General features: G+C 37.8%; 1 protein-coding gene and 1 long non-coding RNA gene across 9 annotated transcripts in view; one reads left to right on the top strand and one right to left on the bottom strand.

Annotated features, from left to right (window-relative positions):
* Positions 1–4340: 4340 nt before the first annotated feature.
* The window catches only part of LOC141379470 (uncharacterized), a 40296-nt gene continuing 30366 nt past the window's right edge, over positions 4341–14270 (top strand). Inside the window, exon 1 of the long non-coding RNA XR_015945615.1 lies at positions 4341–4687. This is a non-coding gene — a long non-coding RNA (uncharacterized LOC141379470). The remainder of the gene's footprint in view (positions 4688–14270) is intronic.
* The window catches only part of taf1a (TATA box binding protein (TBP)-associated factor, RNA polymerase I, A), a 60870-nt gene continuing 59200 nt past the window's right edge, over positions 12601–14270 (bottom strand). For all 8 annotated transcript variants that reach the window (XR_015517866.1, XM_087297634.1, XM_087297636.1 and 5 more), the window contains 1 exon segment: positions 12601–12947. Coding sequence is in view for 7 of the 8 variants with exons in the window: in XM_087297634.1 (XP_087153760.1) it covers positions 12829–12947 (119 nt within the window). In the remaining variant the exon portion in view is untranslated.

The following is a 14270-nucleotide window of genomic DNA, read 5'->3' as shown; positions in this document are numbered from 1 at the left end:
TAACCCAGTGCGTAACTTCACATCAATGTTTGTGTATTCATATTTAAATAAACATATTAACCGTTACAATAAATTACTTAAGTGACTTTTATTATGTATTATTATTATGCTCTGGGGCGACGCAGTGGCGCAGTGGGTTGCACGTTCGCCTAACAGCAAGAAGGTCGCTGGTTTGATCCTTGGCACAGTTGGCGTATCTATATGGAGTTTGCATGTTCTCCCTGCATTCGCGTGGGTTTTCTCCGGATGCTCCGGTTTCCCCCACAGTTCAAACACATGCAATACAGGTGAATTGGGTAGGCTAAATTGTCCGTAGTGTATGAGTGTGAATGAGTGTGTATGGATGTTTCCCAGAGATGGGTTGCGGCTGGAAGGGCATCCGCTGCGTAAAAATGTGCTGGATAAGTTGGCGGTTCATTCCGCTGTGGCGACCCCGGATTAAAAAAGGGACTAAGCCGACAAGAAAATGAATGAATATCATGCTCTGACTCCCTCGTGTTGACTTGAAGTCCATTTAAAGCCCTTGCTCACTAATAAGGGCACATATCAAATGTAAGATCATGTTTTCATGGTCTCTGTGAGTAATGAGACATGATGAGATCTCTATTCATATATCAGGAGTCAGATTATCCAATCAGCTTCGTATAACGTAATTAATTAGTTAAATTAGGAGTGTAGTGAAGTCACACACACACATTTATAATGTAACTGTTATTAATACACACGCCATGTGTGAGAAAGTGTATGATAACCTGATGTAATGCTCGCCGCTAAAAACGCTGAGGCTTTAACAAGCATAAAATTATATTTAGGTGTGTGTGTCAGTGGAAAACCTGACGTCACAGTGAGATATTTACAGGTCCGAAGAAGAGGAAGCGAGCAGCCACTTCCTGTCGCACTGCTGTAAACAAAACACACTGCTGTCTGAAGTACTGCATTCGATTTCTTTTCAGCTCAGTCCCTTTATTAATGGGGTCGCCACAGCGGAATGAACCGCCAACTTATCCAGCATTTGTTTTACGCAGCGGATGCCCTTCCAGCTGCAACCCAGCTCTGGGAAACATCCATACACACTCATTCACACACATACACTACGGACGATGTAGCTTACCCACCTATAGCGAATGTCTTTGGACTGTGGGGGAAACCGGAGCACCCGGATAAACCCATGCCAACATAGGGAGAACATGCAAACTCCACACAAAAATGCCAACTGGTCCAGCTGAGACTCACTGGATATTGTCTCTTTCTCAGGCCATTCTCTGTAAACCCTAGAGATGGTTGTGCGTGAAAGTCCCAGCAGATCAGCAGTTTCTGAAATACTCAGAGCAGCCCGTCTGGCAACAAACAACCATGCCACGTTCAAAGTCACTTAAATCCCCTTTCTTCCCCATTCTGATGCTCGGTTTGAACAGCAGCAGATCGTCTTGACCATGTCTACATGCCTAAACGAATTGAGCTGATTAGAAATTTGTGTTAATGAGAAGCTGGACGGGTGTACCTAATAAAGTGGCCGGTGAGTGTATTTCCTGCTTTGTTTTTTTATGATTATCTCTGAGCTCGACATTATGAGAACACAAGCAGGAGTCTGCAGCGTTTGTGCTTCATGATTGAGTCAGTGTGTGTTTTTGAACAGCAACATGTTCAGATGGTCATGAGTAACACACACACACACACACACACACACACACACTCAAACCATCTGTCTGGTCTGTTTACAGCGTGTCAAAACATGCTGTTCATCTCCTGATTAATATTTACTGTATATTTTTCACTCGTATTTTACTTTTAAAGGTGTCATTTTGACTCAGTTGTTTTTTCAATTTATTGTCATGATTGAGATTTTGAAATAAAGAGCAAATAATTGATGTTACACTCATGTATTGGGTCAAAAATTAAAGGTTAGAGCAGTGGTCAACAAACTTGTTCCTGGAGGGCCGGTGTCCTGCAGATTTTTGCTCCAACCCTAATCAAACACACCTGAACCAGCTAATCAAAGTCTTACTATACTTGAAACACCCAGGCAGGTGTGTTGAGGCAAGTTGGAGCTAAACCCTGCAGGGACACCGGCCCTCCAGGACCGAGATTGGTGACCCCTGGGTTAGAGTAAAATATGAACCCAGTGGTTGGTTTTGTGCACATTTCACTTAATTTTGGGTTGAATTTACCCAGCATTTTGTTTTGAGTGTAATTAATATGTAAATGATGCATCATATATTGCACGTTAATATACAATTTTAGAAGTGTTTATTATAATAACCTTTATTTAACCAGGTGAGTCAATTGAGAACCAGTTCTCATTTACAATGACGTCCTGGCCAAGAGGCAACATGAAAAGCAGATGCAGTAAAAAGCAGTAAGGACACAATACAATAACAATTTCACAAATGCAGATGATAACATATAAAACCAACAAACAAAAAAACTAAAAACAAGCACGGTGATCTTGAACTATTGACTGGATTGAATTTTTAAAAGATGATTTTAAGCTTTAAGGTCTGCTGCAGATGACTCCAAGCATCAGCAGCAGCAAACTGAAAACTGTATCAGCTCTTTTCAGAGAGTCCATACTCATTTTATATCATATTATTGATAGTATTTTAATTAATTTATCTACATAGTTTATTAGTTTAATGAACACATTATTTAAATGCATTTATTATTTGTTTAAATTTTCTTTTACATTTGTTTTTGCTCTATACATATTTAAAAATGTTTGTTTTTTAATGGCTGTAGTTTTACTTTTATTTTAAAATAATGAGTATTTATTGGTTTAGTAACTAAGTTTGTTTTAATCAAAAGTATTTTTTATTTTATTATATATATATATATATATATATATATATATATATATATATATATATATATAAAATAAAAAATACTTTTCATTCTGAAAAAAAAATTACTAATTCATTTTTTTTTTCAGCTTAGTCCCTTTATTCATCAGAGATCGCCGCAGCTGAATGACCTGCCAATTATACCAGCATATGCTTTACACAGTGGATGCCCTTCCAGCTGCAACCCAGTACTGAGAAACAGCCATACACACTCACATTTACACACACACTCATACACCACGGCCAATTTAGTTCATCAATTCCCCTATAGCGCATGTGTTTGGACTGTGGGGGAAACCGGAGCACCCGGAGGAAACCCACGCCAACACGGGGAGAACATGCAAACTCCACACAGAAATGCCAACTGACCCAGCCGAGGCTCAAACCAGCAACCTTCTTGCTGTGAGGCAACAGTGCTGTGTTGCAATCTTTAAAAAAAAAAAAAATAATAATTGAAATTTAGTTTAAAAAATGAACTATGTGTGAACTATTATTAATATAGTTATATAAACTATAGTTTATTATATAAACTATAATTATTTAAATTATGGTTGGTCCATATTTGACCCAATGCTGGATTAAAAACAACCCAGCATTTTTGGAGTAAAATGCATCATGCGCGCCTCCTGCTGGACACAATAATCACACTGACACTGCATTTACAGGACTTTAATCAGCAGCTGGTCACTCGTTTATATACAGTGTGTGAATATATATATATATATATATATATATATATATATATATATATATATATATATATATATATATATATATATATATATATATATATATATATATGCAATAAACAATAAACCTTTTTAATTTAATAGAATATTTACTCATACTCATTTAAACTATTGGAAATATTTTCCTTAAAAAACTTCTTAGAAAGCAACAGATTCACTCCAATATAAAAAATACTGGTTTGTTTTAACATAACAGTGGGTCAAACATGAACAAACTCACCTTTCGGGTAAAATGAAATGAACTATACTTATTAACTGTAAATATAAATTAACTAAAATTATTTAAATTATGGTTGGTTCATATTTGACCCAATGCTGGGTTAAAAACAAGCCAGCACTTTTTGTGTAAAGCCCCTGTGTAAAATGCATCATGCGCGCCTCCTGCTGGACATGATAATCACACTGACACTGCATTACAGGACTTTAATCATTTATATAGTGTGTAAATATACATATATGCTGGGTTAATGTGACCCAATATTGGGTAGATTCTTTCTAATAAACTTAAAGTACATGTTGATAACAAACAATAAACCTTTTAATTGACTAGAATATTTAATCATAATAAAACAAATAACCCATTTAAATGACTGGAAATATCTTCCTAGAGAGCCCCGGGTTCACTCTAAAGTTAAATATACTGGGTTGTTTTAACCCAACTGTAGGAGCCTATATGTTGACTTAAATGTAATTTGGGCTGTCACCACTTGGGGGCAATATGTGCACATAGGGTTTTAAAGTCGGTGTTTCTTGCATGAGAGAAGAAGACTTGAGGAAGGGAACGCATGCAGTTTTTACCACACCAAACTCACACACCTTTGAGGTCGCTAAAGGGTTCAAAATATTTAATTGCAAGTATGTATTTATAATAAGTTTAATAAAGTGAATTTAAACTTGAAGAGGAAGCAAGACTGGACATTGGTTGTGTGCGTAAAAACATGCGTTGAGATGCTAAGCCTTCGACAATAAGCTGCTGCAACAATAGTAAAAACTCAGTTCCCGTTGGATTGATGAGCGGCTTGAATGGAACGAAGATTAAAGGAACCAGCTTGCTGTGGTTGAGTTTGCAACGCTGACACGGACACACAATAAGGAAGAACGGTGGGTGCTGTTTATGTATGTTTAAAGGCTTCATGTAATGGAATGTGAAGTTTTGGATCAAACGGAGACATGCTGTGCTGATAGTTTGTGCTGGTTGTGTTGTTCATGGATGAAAAGGAAGAATCAGGTTGTGAAATGGCTGCTGATGTTGATGGTGAAAAGGTTGTTTCGGAAAACGTTGCAAATGATGATGGTGTTGCTAATGAAGATGTGTCGTCTAAGAGAGTGAGAAAATTGACTGCAAAGGGGGTGACTTTGCTCTTTGAAAATTTGCAAAAGTCTAGAAAACAGAACTTGACTCAAGTAAACAAAATCAAACAAAATGTGAATGATATAATTTCTCTTAAAACCACAAGTGAAACAGTACTCAATGTGGAAAAGCAAATGAAGAAGTTTGTCAAGTATTGTGAAAAGGCTGAAGATTTGCATAATGCAATTGTGGAAATGCCAATACCCCAGGATGAGTTTGATAAGCAAACAAAATGGTTCAATGCTAAAATGGCAGAAAATCTGTGTTTTAAGAAGGAAATTACTGAATGGTTGACTGATGCTGGAAAGTCATGGAGTGTGGATAAAGCCTGCGATGCTTCATCTGCTGTAAGCAGTGACATAGGACCTGATGACAGTATTTCAAATGTGTCTACAAACCAATCCCAACGTAGTAAAGTATCAAAAGGTTCAGCAAGTACTTCAAGTATGACTTCTTCTGCACGAATAAAAGTAATGGCAGAAAAGGCTGCATTACTACAACATGCTGCTGCTATGGAGAAGAGACATCTTTTAGAGGAGGAAGAAGAAAGACTTCACATTCAAAGTGAAAAACTCAAAAGACAAAAGGAACAACTCATGCTGAATGCAAAAATAGCAGCCACTGATGCAAAGTTGTCTGTTTTAAAAACCAGTGAAGTTGGAAGCAATAAAAAAGCACCATCTGATGACTCAAAGAGTAAAAAATCTCACTCATTGAAATCTGATTTACAAGTACATCTACCTGGTAATTCTACTCAAGTTGCAATGCACTGTACAACCACACAACAAGCTGCAAGCATTCAGGATGGCACAGCTGGTGTTCAAAGTAATCCAGTCTCTTATTCTCAATTACAAGATCATTCTTCACAATCTCATGCCCATCTACAAACTGATACAGGACAAAGTATTCTGTATAACATCATGCAGCAACAGGCAAACATAACAGCTCAGCTTGTGCACAGGGGGGATGTGACTCCATTACCTCCTCGAATAATTCCAATCTTTGATGGAGATCCCTTACAGTTTGCTGCCTTCATTCAAGCTTTTGAGAATGGGATCGAAAGAAAGACCACAAATGCACAGGATTGCTTGTTTTATTTAGAACAGTACACTAGAGGACAACCGAGGGAGTTGGTCAGAAGTTGCCATCATATGTCAGCAGAACAAGGATTCTGTAAAGCCAAGAATTTGTTGAAGGAGCACTTTGGGAATGAATTAAAAATAACTGCAGCCTATATGGAAAGGGCATTGAACTGGCCTTTAATAAAACCTGATGACATTAGTGGTTTGCAAGCATATGCTTTGTTTCTGAGAGGGTACTGCAATGTAATGGTAAACTTGCAGTATATGGATGAAATTAATGTGTCATCGAACCTTAAAAATGTTATGATGAAATTGCCTTATCGCCTTAGGGAGAAATGGAGAACCAAAGCTTATGAACTGCAAGAACGGAATGGTTGTCGGCTTAAGTTTACAGATTTGGTGGACTTCATCGAACATCAGGTAAAAATTCTCACTGATCCTCTCTTTGGAGATATTAAAGACACACAAGCACCTATATCCCACAAAGCCAAAGTCAAGTCTGTACCTTTCAGTGGCAGGGGGCAAAATGCAGCTACAGTTGCTGTAGTCAACACTGTTGAAGGGTTTCAGTCTAAAGTCATCCCTTCACAGGACAGTTTTTCATCCTGTTATGCATGTAAAAAACCTCACGTTTTGGAGAAGTGCCCTGAGATTCAAAAAATGACTCACAGACAAAAGATTGATTTCTTGAAAACTCATGGAATTTGCTTTGCCTGTTTAAAATTTGGACACATTAGCAAACGGTGTACCAATGGCCAGATTTGTAGCATGTGTAGTCAGAAGCATCCTACTATACTGCATATTTCAGCTAAGGATAAACCTATTGAGGAGAAACAAGTGAGTAATGCTCTGGTTACATTGCAGACCTATGCTCATATTGGGGCCGGAGAACAGGATTGTTCTTTGTCCATTGTGCCTGTGCAGGTGAAATCCAAGCTTGGAGACTTTACAGTAACAACATATGCTTTCTTGGATCCAGGGAGCACTGCCACTTTTTGTACCGAAGGGCTTATGCGGAAGTTAAAGATGATTGGAACAAAGAAGCGGATATTGCTTCGAACAATGGGGCACGAAAATGTGGTAAATACATCTGTGCTCACTGGATAGGAGATCTCTGGATTATCTGACGGTAAATTCATGGATTTGCCAGAAGTCTTGACTCAGAAGACAATACCTGTAAGTAAAGATAATGTGCTTGATCCAGAAGATTTAAGGAAATGGAGGTATTTGGATGATGTCAAAATTCCAAAACTAGATGCTGAAGTTGAATTGCTAATTGGCACAAATGCTCCAAAGCTCTTAGAACCATGGGAGATCATCAATAGTGAAGGTCAAGGACCCTATGCCGTTAAGACCCTATTGGGGTGGGTCATAAACGGTTTTGTAAAGGAAGCAAATGACAGACGGAAGATTGGCTTTCAGTCAGTCACTGCTAATAGGATTTCTGTTACCAAGCTGGAAGAGCTATTGGTTGCTCAGTATAATCATGATTTTGGGGAGAAATCTTCAGAGGATGATTTCAAAATGTCTAGAGAAGATCAAAGGTTTATGGAGATAATGGAACAGTCAATTAGCATTGAAAATGGTCACTATTGTATTGACCTACCCTTCAGAAAGAATGATGTCATCATGCCTAATAATAGGTGCCTTGCAGAACAACGGTTAAAGGGCTTAAAAAGGAAGTTCAGTTGCAACCAGGAATTTCAAAAGGAGTACACCGCCTTTTTTGCTGATGTTATCGATAAGGGGTATGCTGAAGCAGTACCACAAGATCAGTTACTACGAGATGATGGTAAGGTGTGGTATATCCCACATCATGGGGTCTACCATCCTAAAAAGAAGACCATTAGAGTTGTGTTTGATTGCAGTGCAGTTTTTAAAGGAGTGTCCTTGAATTCACAATTGCTACAAGGCCCAAATCTCACCAACACATTGTTGGGTGTTTTGACCAGGTTTAGACAAGAACATGTGACTTTGATGGCAGACATTCAGGCAATGTTTCATCAAGTAAAGGTGTCACAGAAGAATGTGGATTTTCTTCGTTTCCTATGGTGGCCCAACGGTGATATTACGAAAAGCTTCAAAGAATACAGAATGAAAGTCCATCTGTTTGGAGCTATTTCATCACCAACCTGCAGCAATTTTGCTTTGAGAAAGCTTGCAGAAAATTACAAGGATTGCTTTCCAGCCAAAGCGTTGAATTCTATCCTGCATAACTTTTATGTAGATGATTGCTTATTATCTGTTCCCACAGAAAGAGAGGCACTTCAAATGGTCAAAGACTTAACTGCAGTCTGTTCCAAAGGAGGATTCCAGTTGTGCAAATGGATAAGCAACAGCCGTAAGGTGTTAGCAAATATCCCAGAAGAGTGTCTGGCAAAGTCAACGAAAGATCTCAACCTGGATAAAGACAATCTACCTGTAGAAAGAGCGCTCGGGTTGTATTGGTGTATAGAATCTGATGCATTCATGTTCAAGATTGCTGTTAGTGAAAGACCACACACAAGACGAGGCGTTTTGTGTATTGTGAGCTCTATTTATGATCCCTTGGGATTTCTTGCACCTCTAATACTCCCTTCCAAGTTGCTATTACAGGAATTGTGCAAAAGAAACATCGGATGGGATAGCGAGATGCCACAAACCCTTTCACGCCAATGGTCTGAGTGGCTGCAAGATCTCAACAAGATAACCATGGTGAAAGTTGACAGATGTATCAAGTCAAAGGATTTTGGAATGATCAGGACAGCTCAGTTGCATCACTTTTCAGATGCAAGTCAATGTGGTTACGGCACTGTTTCCTACTTGCGTCTGGAAGATGAAACTAAAAAGGTGAGACTTTCCTTCATGCTTGGAAAATCTAGAGTTGCTCCTTTGAAACAAATAACTATACCAAGGCTTGAACTTGCAGCTGCTGTTTTAGCAGTCAGAATTGACCTGATGCTTAGGAAGGAACTCCAATTAGACCTAGATAAGTCTGTGTTTTGGACAGACAGCCAAACTGTACTGAAGTACATTGCCAATGATGCCAAAAGGTTTCATACATTTGTTGCAAATAGAGTATCGGTCATCAGGGATGCAACAGATGTTGAACAGTGGAGACATATTGGTACAAGATTGAATCCTGCTGATGATGCCTCTAGAGGCATGTCTATTGAAAACTTCTTGAAGTCCAGCAGATGGATACAGGGTCCAGATTTTCTGTTAGAAGCTTCGGAAGAATGGCCACTGTCCTCTTTTGACCAAACTTTGATGAATGATCCCGAGGTAAAAAGGGATACAGTGGTAAATGCTGCTATTTCAAACTGTCCTGACAGTGCTACTCATCAACTCTTGAACTATTTTTCTGATTGGACAAAACTGAAAATAGCAGTGGCATGGATTTTAAAGTTTAAAGATGTTCTTTTGAAGCTCAAACAACAAAGAAAATGCATTCAGTCCTCATTCAATTCTGGAACGAACAATTCTACAGTAGAACAGAACAAAGTGGATGAGGAAATGAAAAGGTTTCGAACTGGATTCTTTGGTCAAAATCTTACACCAGATGATCTTTCTCGAGCAGAATCAGCAGTTATTGGATTTTCTCAACGTGAAGCATTCAAAAAAGAAATTTCTTCCTTGCAAAGTGGAACATCTGGAGTTAAAAGGAGTAGTAACCTTTACAAGCTTGATCCAGTATTGATCGATGGTTTACTTCGAGTGGGTGGAAGACTTAGTAGAGCAGCAATACCAGAGGAGACAAAAAGACCAGTTATTCTACCGAAAGAACATAATGTATCCAAACTTATCATGCAACATGTTCATAGACAACTAGGTCATGCAGGGAGAAACCACATGTTGTCAACTTTACGAAAGAGGTACTGGATTATTAATGCAAACTCTGCTTGTAGGAAAGTAATCTCTGAGTGTGTTGTGTGTCGACGATTTCAAGGCAAAGTTGGGGAACAAAAAATGGCTGACTTGCCAAAGGAAAGGATTACATCGGATCTTCCTCCCTTTTCCAACACTGGAGTGGATTACTTTGGACCTGTTGATGTGAAGAGAAGTCGCAGTGTCGTTAAAAGATATGGAGTTTTGTTTACGTGTATGGCCAGTCGAGCAGTACACCTTGAAGTAGCCTATTCCCTGGATACAGATTCTTGCATAAATTGCATTCGTCGTTTTATGTGTCGTCGTGGCCAAGTATTGCAGCTAAGATCTGATAATGGCACTAATTTTATTGGAGCAGAGAAAGAGCTTAGAAATGCTTTGAAGAGTTTGGATCATGATAAAATTCAGCGTACCTTTCTATCAGAAGGAATAAAATGGATCTTTAATACACCTGCAGGATCACATCATGGAGGCGTATGGGAGAGGCTCATTCGTCTTGTAAAGAAGGTGTTGCACTCTACACTTCGACAACAATGTTTAGATGATGAGGGCTTTCACACTATTCTTTGTGAAGCCGAAGCTATTCTTAATGACCGTCCCATCATAAAGCTTTCTGATGATCCAAATGACTTGGAAGCACTTACGCCGAATCACATCTTGCTGTTGAGATCAAAGCCATGTCTTCCTCCAGGACTTTTCCAAAAAGACGATTTGTATATCAGACGTAGATGGCGACAAGTCCAATACTTGTCTGATTTGTTTTGGAAAAGGTGGATAAAGGAATACCTTCCACTATTACAGGAAAGACAAAAATGGAGGAAGCCACATAGAAACTTCAATGTTGGTGACATAGTGGTTATCATGGATCCAACTGCTCCACGTGGTTCCTGGTCACTAGGCAAGATCACTCAGACATATCCTGATAAAAAGGGATTTGTCCGCTCTGTACAACTGAAGACAAAAACAGGATTGCTGGAAAGACCAGTTTCCAAAATCTGCCTGTTATTAGAAAAAACAATGGACTGATCCATAAAGAAGTAGTACACATACACCTTTTTTGGCTCCTTTGATAATTTAAGAGATTAATTGTAGTTGCACACCAACAATTATGGGGCCGGCGTGTAGGAGCCTATATGTTGACTTAAATGTAATTTGGGCTGTCACCACTTGGGGGCAATATGTGCACATAGGGTTTTAAAGTCGGTGTTTCTTGCATGAGAGAAGAAGACTTGAGGAAGGGAACGCATGCAGTTTTTACCACACCAAACTCACACACCTTTGAGGTCGCTAAAGGGTTCAAAATATTTAATTGCAAGTATGTATTTATAATAAGTTTAATAAAGTGAATTTAAACTTGAAGAGGAAGCAAGACTGGACATTGGTTGTGTGCGTAAAAACGTGCGTTGAGATGCTAAGCCTTCGACAATAAGCTGCTGCAACACCAACAGTGGGTCAAACATGAACAAACTCACTCACCTTTTGAGGATAATAAAATCAATTAAAACTAAGTTGAAAAAAAGAACTATACTTATTATCTAACACTATAAATTAACTAGTTTAACTTATGGCTGGTCCTCATTTGACCCAATGTTGGGTTAAAAACAACCCAGCATTTTCTGTGTAAAACACATGTGCGCCTCCTGCTGGACACAATAATCACACTGACACTGCATTTACAAGACTTGAATAAGCAGATGGTCACTTGTTTATATACAGTGTGTGTGTGTGTGTGTGTGTGTGTGTGTGTGTGTGTATATACACACACTTATATATATATACATGCTTATAACAAATAAACAATAAAACTTTTTAATTTACTAGAACATTTACTCAATAAACCAAATGGCCCATTTAAATGACTGTAAACATTTCCTTAAAAAAGTCCTCCTAGAAAGCAACAGATTCACTCTAATATAAAATATACTGGGTTGTTTTAACCCAACAGTGGGTCAAACATGAACAAACTCACCTTTCGAGTAAAATAAAACCAATTAAATTTAGTTAATTAAAAAAAAAGTTAGTTAAAAAATGAACTATACTTATTACCTAAAAGTATCAATTATCAATTAAAATTATTTAAATTATGGTTGGTCCATATTTGACCCAATGTTGGGTTAAAAACAACCCAGCATTTTCTGTGTAAAAGGCATCATGTGCGCCTCCTGCTGGACACAATAATCACACTGACACTGCGTTTACAGAGCTTTAATCAGCAGCTGGTCACTCGCTTTTTATATATCTGCTGGGTTGAAAAGTACTGGGTTGATGTGAGCCAACATTTGGAAAATTATCGAGTGTAATATAAAAATTTTACCTTTTTATTTCATAAAGCCGACCCCAACAATTATAATAAACCTTTTAATCGACTAGAATATTTACTGATAATAAACCAAATAACCCATTTAAACGGCTGGAAATATTTCACTTTAAAAACCATTTGACTTCAGCTCCTAGAAAGCGACAGGTTTACTCTAAAATTAAATATACTGGGTTGTTTTAACCCAACAGTAGGTCAAACATGAACAAACCTAACTCCTGGGTAAAAAAATAATTTAAATGTAACTAAAAAAATTAACTATGATTACTATAACCACAAACTAACTATAATTATTTTAACTATGGTAGGTCCATATTTGACCCAATGCCGAGTTAAAAACAACCCAGCATTTTCTGTGTAAAACGCCTCCTGCTGGACACAATAATCACACTGACACTGCATTTACAGGACTTTAATCAGCAGACAGTCACTCGTTTATATACAGTGTGAGGATATACACAGATGCTGGGTTAATGTAACCCAATATTGGGTGAATTCTTTTTATAAAACAAAGTACGTGTTTACTCTGGCATATTCAAGAACATATACTGTAAAAAAACTTTCTTTACTGTACAAAAGGGAGTAAACCTGTTTAAATGGAAATCCTCTTCACATGTAGAGCGCCTCAGTTTGTCAGTTCAGTAATGGCCGTCTGTATTTTGTGCTGCTTCTTTTTTCGTTTCATCCTTATCTGCAGGAGGACTTCTTTCTCAGCGATTGCAGCGACTCGACAGTATTCTCTCACTGCAAATACGACACAAACACACACATGAGAAACGCATCAATACACACAACAGCTCATGTTCACGTCAGGAATCACATGCAGCATTTTAAGGCAATGAAAAAAACTACCATTGTCACTTTACTTCCCCAGAGATATTAAAAGAAGATACTTTGAAGAATGCTGACAAGTAAAATCCTGTAACCATTGACTTTGATAATGACTTTGTCACAATACTTCCCCAGAGCTCTTGTATGCCAGAAGTTGCTTTAATATTATGTCAGTATGATGACACATTTTCAATCTAAACAGAATATTTCAAAAGAAGATACTTTGAAGAATGCTGAAAACCTGTAACCATTGACTTCAATAACTAGTTTGTCACTATACTTCCCCTGAGTTCTTGTATGCTAGAAGTTGCCTAAATATTATGTGAGTTTAATGATGAATTTCCAACTGAAACAGAATATATCAAAAGAAGATACTTTGAGGAATGCTGAGAAGTGAAATCCTGTAACCATTGACTTTGATAATGACTTTTTGTCACTATACTTCTCCACAATTTTTGTATGCCAGAAGTTGCCTAAATATTATGCGAGTATGATGATGCATTTATAACTCAAACGGAATATCAAAAAAAGAAGATACTTTGAAGAATGCTGAAAAGTGAAAAGAATATTTCAAAAGAAGATACTTTGAAGAATGCTGAAAAGTGAAAACCTGTAACCATTGACTTGTATTGACTTTTAAAAACACTGCTGTAGCCACTGAGCCACTAAGTATTGTTCTTATGATGTTTTTCAATAGGAAGAAAACGCAAATTACTTCCAAACACTTCAGATATAGTCTGTGTTAGTAAATGTAAGACTATTGATGAAATCCAGGCGTAACACTTCATGACAATGCTTCAGATGACTGTTCTAGAGCCTACAGCTAATCAATCTGACAGATTCTGAAGTGCATTACAGCTCTAAAGAAAAATATAAATGATCTTAAATAAAACAAATACACTTATAGAGATGGTATACAAGCATATAATTTCACTCATTTCCCAGAGATGGGTTGCGGCTGGAAGGGCATCCGCTGCGTAAAAACTTGCTGGATAAGTTGGCGGTTCATTCCGCTGTGGCGACCCCGAGTTAATAAAGGAACTAAGCCGACAAGAAAATGAATAAATGAATAATTTCACTCAGCTTGGAAATAGAGGCAACTTGAACGGTTTGTGAGCACAATTAAGTGCACACAGCATGCCATATCATCTGATAATTGCAGGAAATAATTCCAAAAGGCAACTGACTGCTTAAAGAAACATTAACCAAAACAAAAATACCATGTATATGCCGAGC

Source organism: Danio rerio, chromosome 20, assembly GCF_052040795.2.
Source record: "Danio rerio strain M-AB ecotype USA chromosome 20, GRCz13ab, whole genome shotgun sequence".
In the NCBI taxonomy this organism is placed as follows: Eukaryota; Metazoa; Chordata; class Actinopteri; order Cypriniformes; family Danionidae; genus Danio; species Danio rerio.
This window is presented reverse-complemented; position numbering and strand designations above follow the sequence as displayed.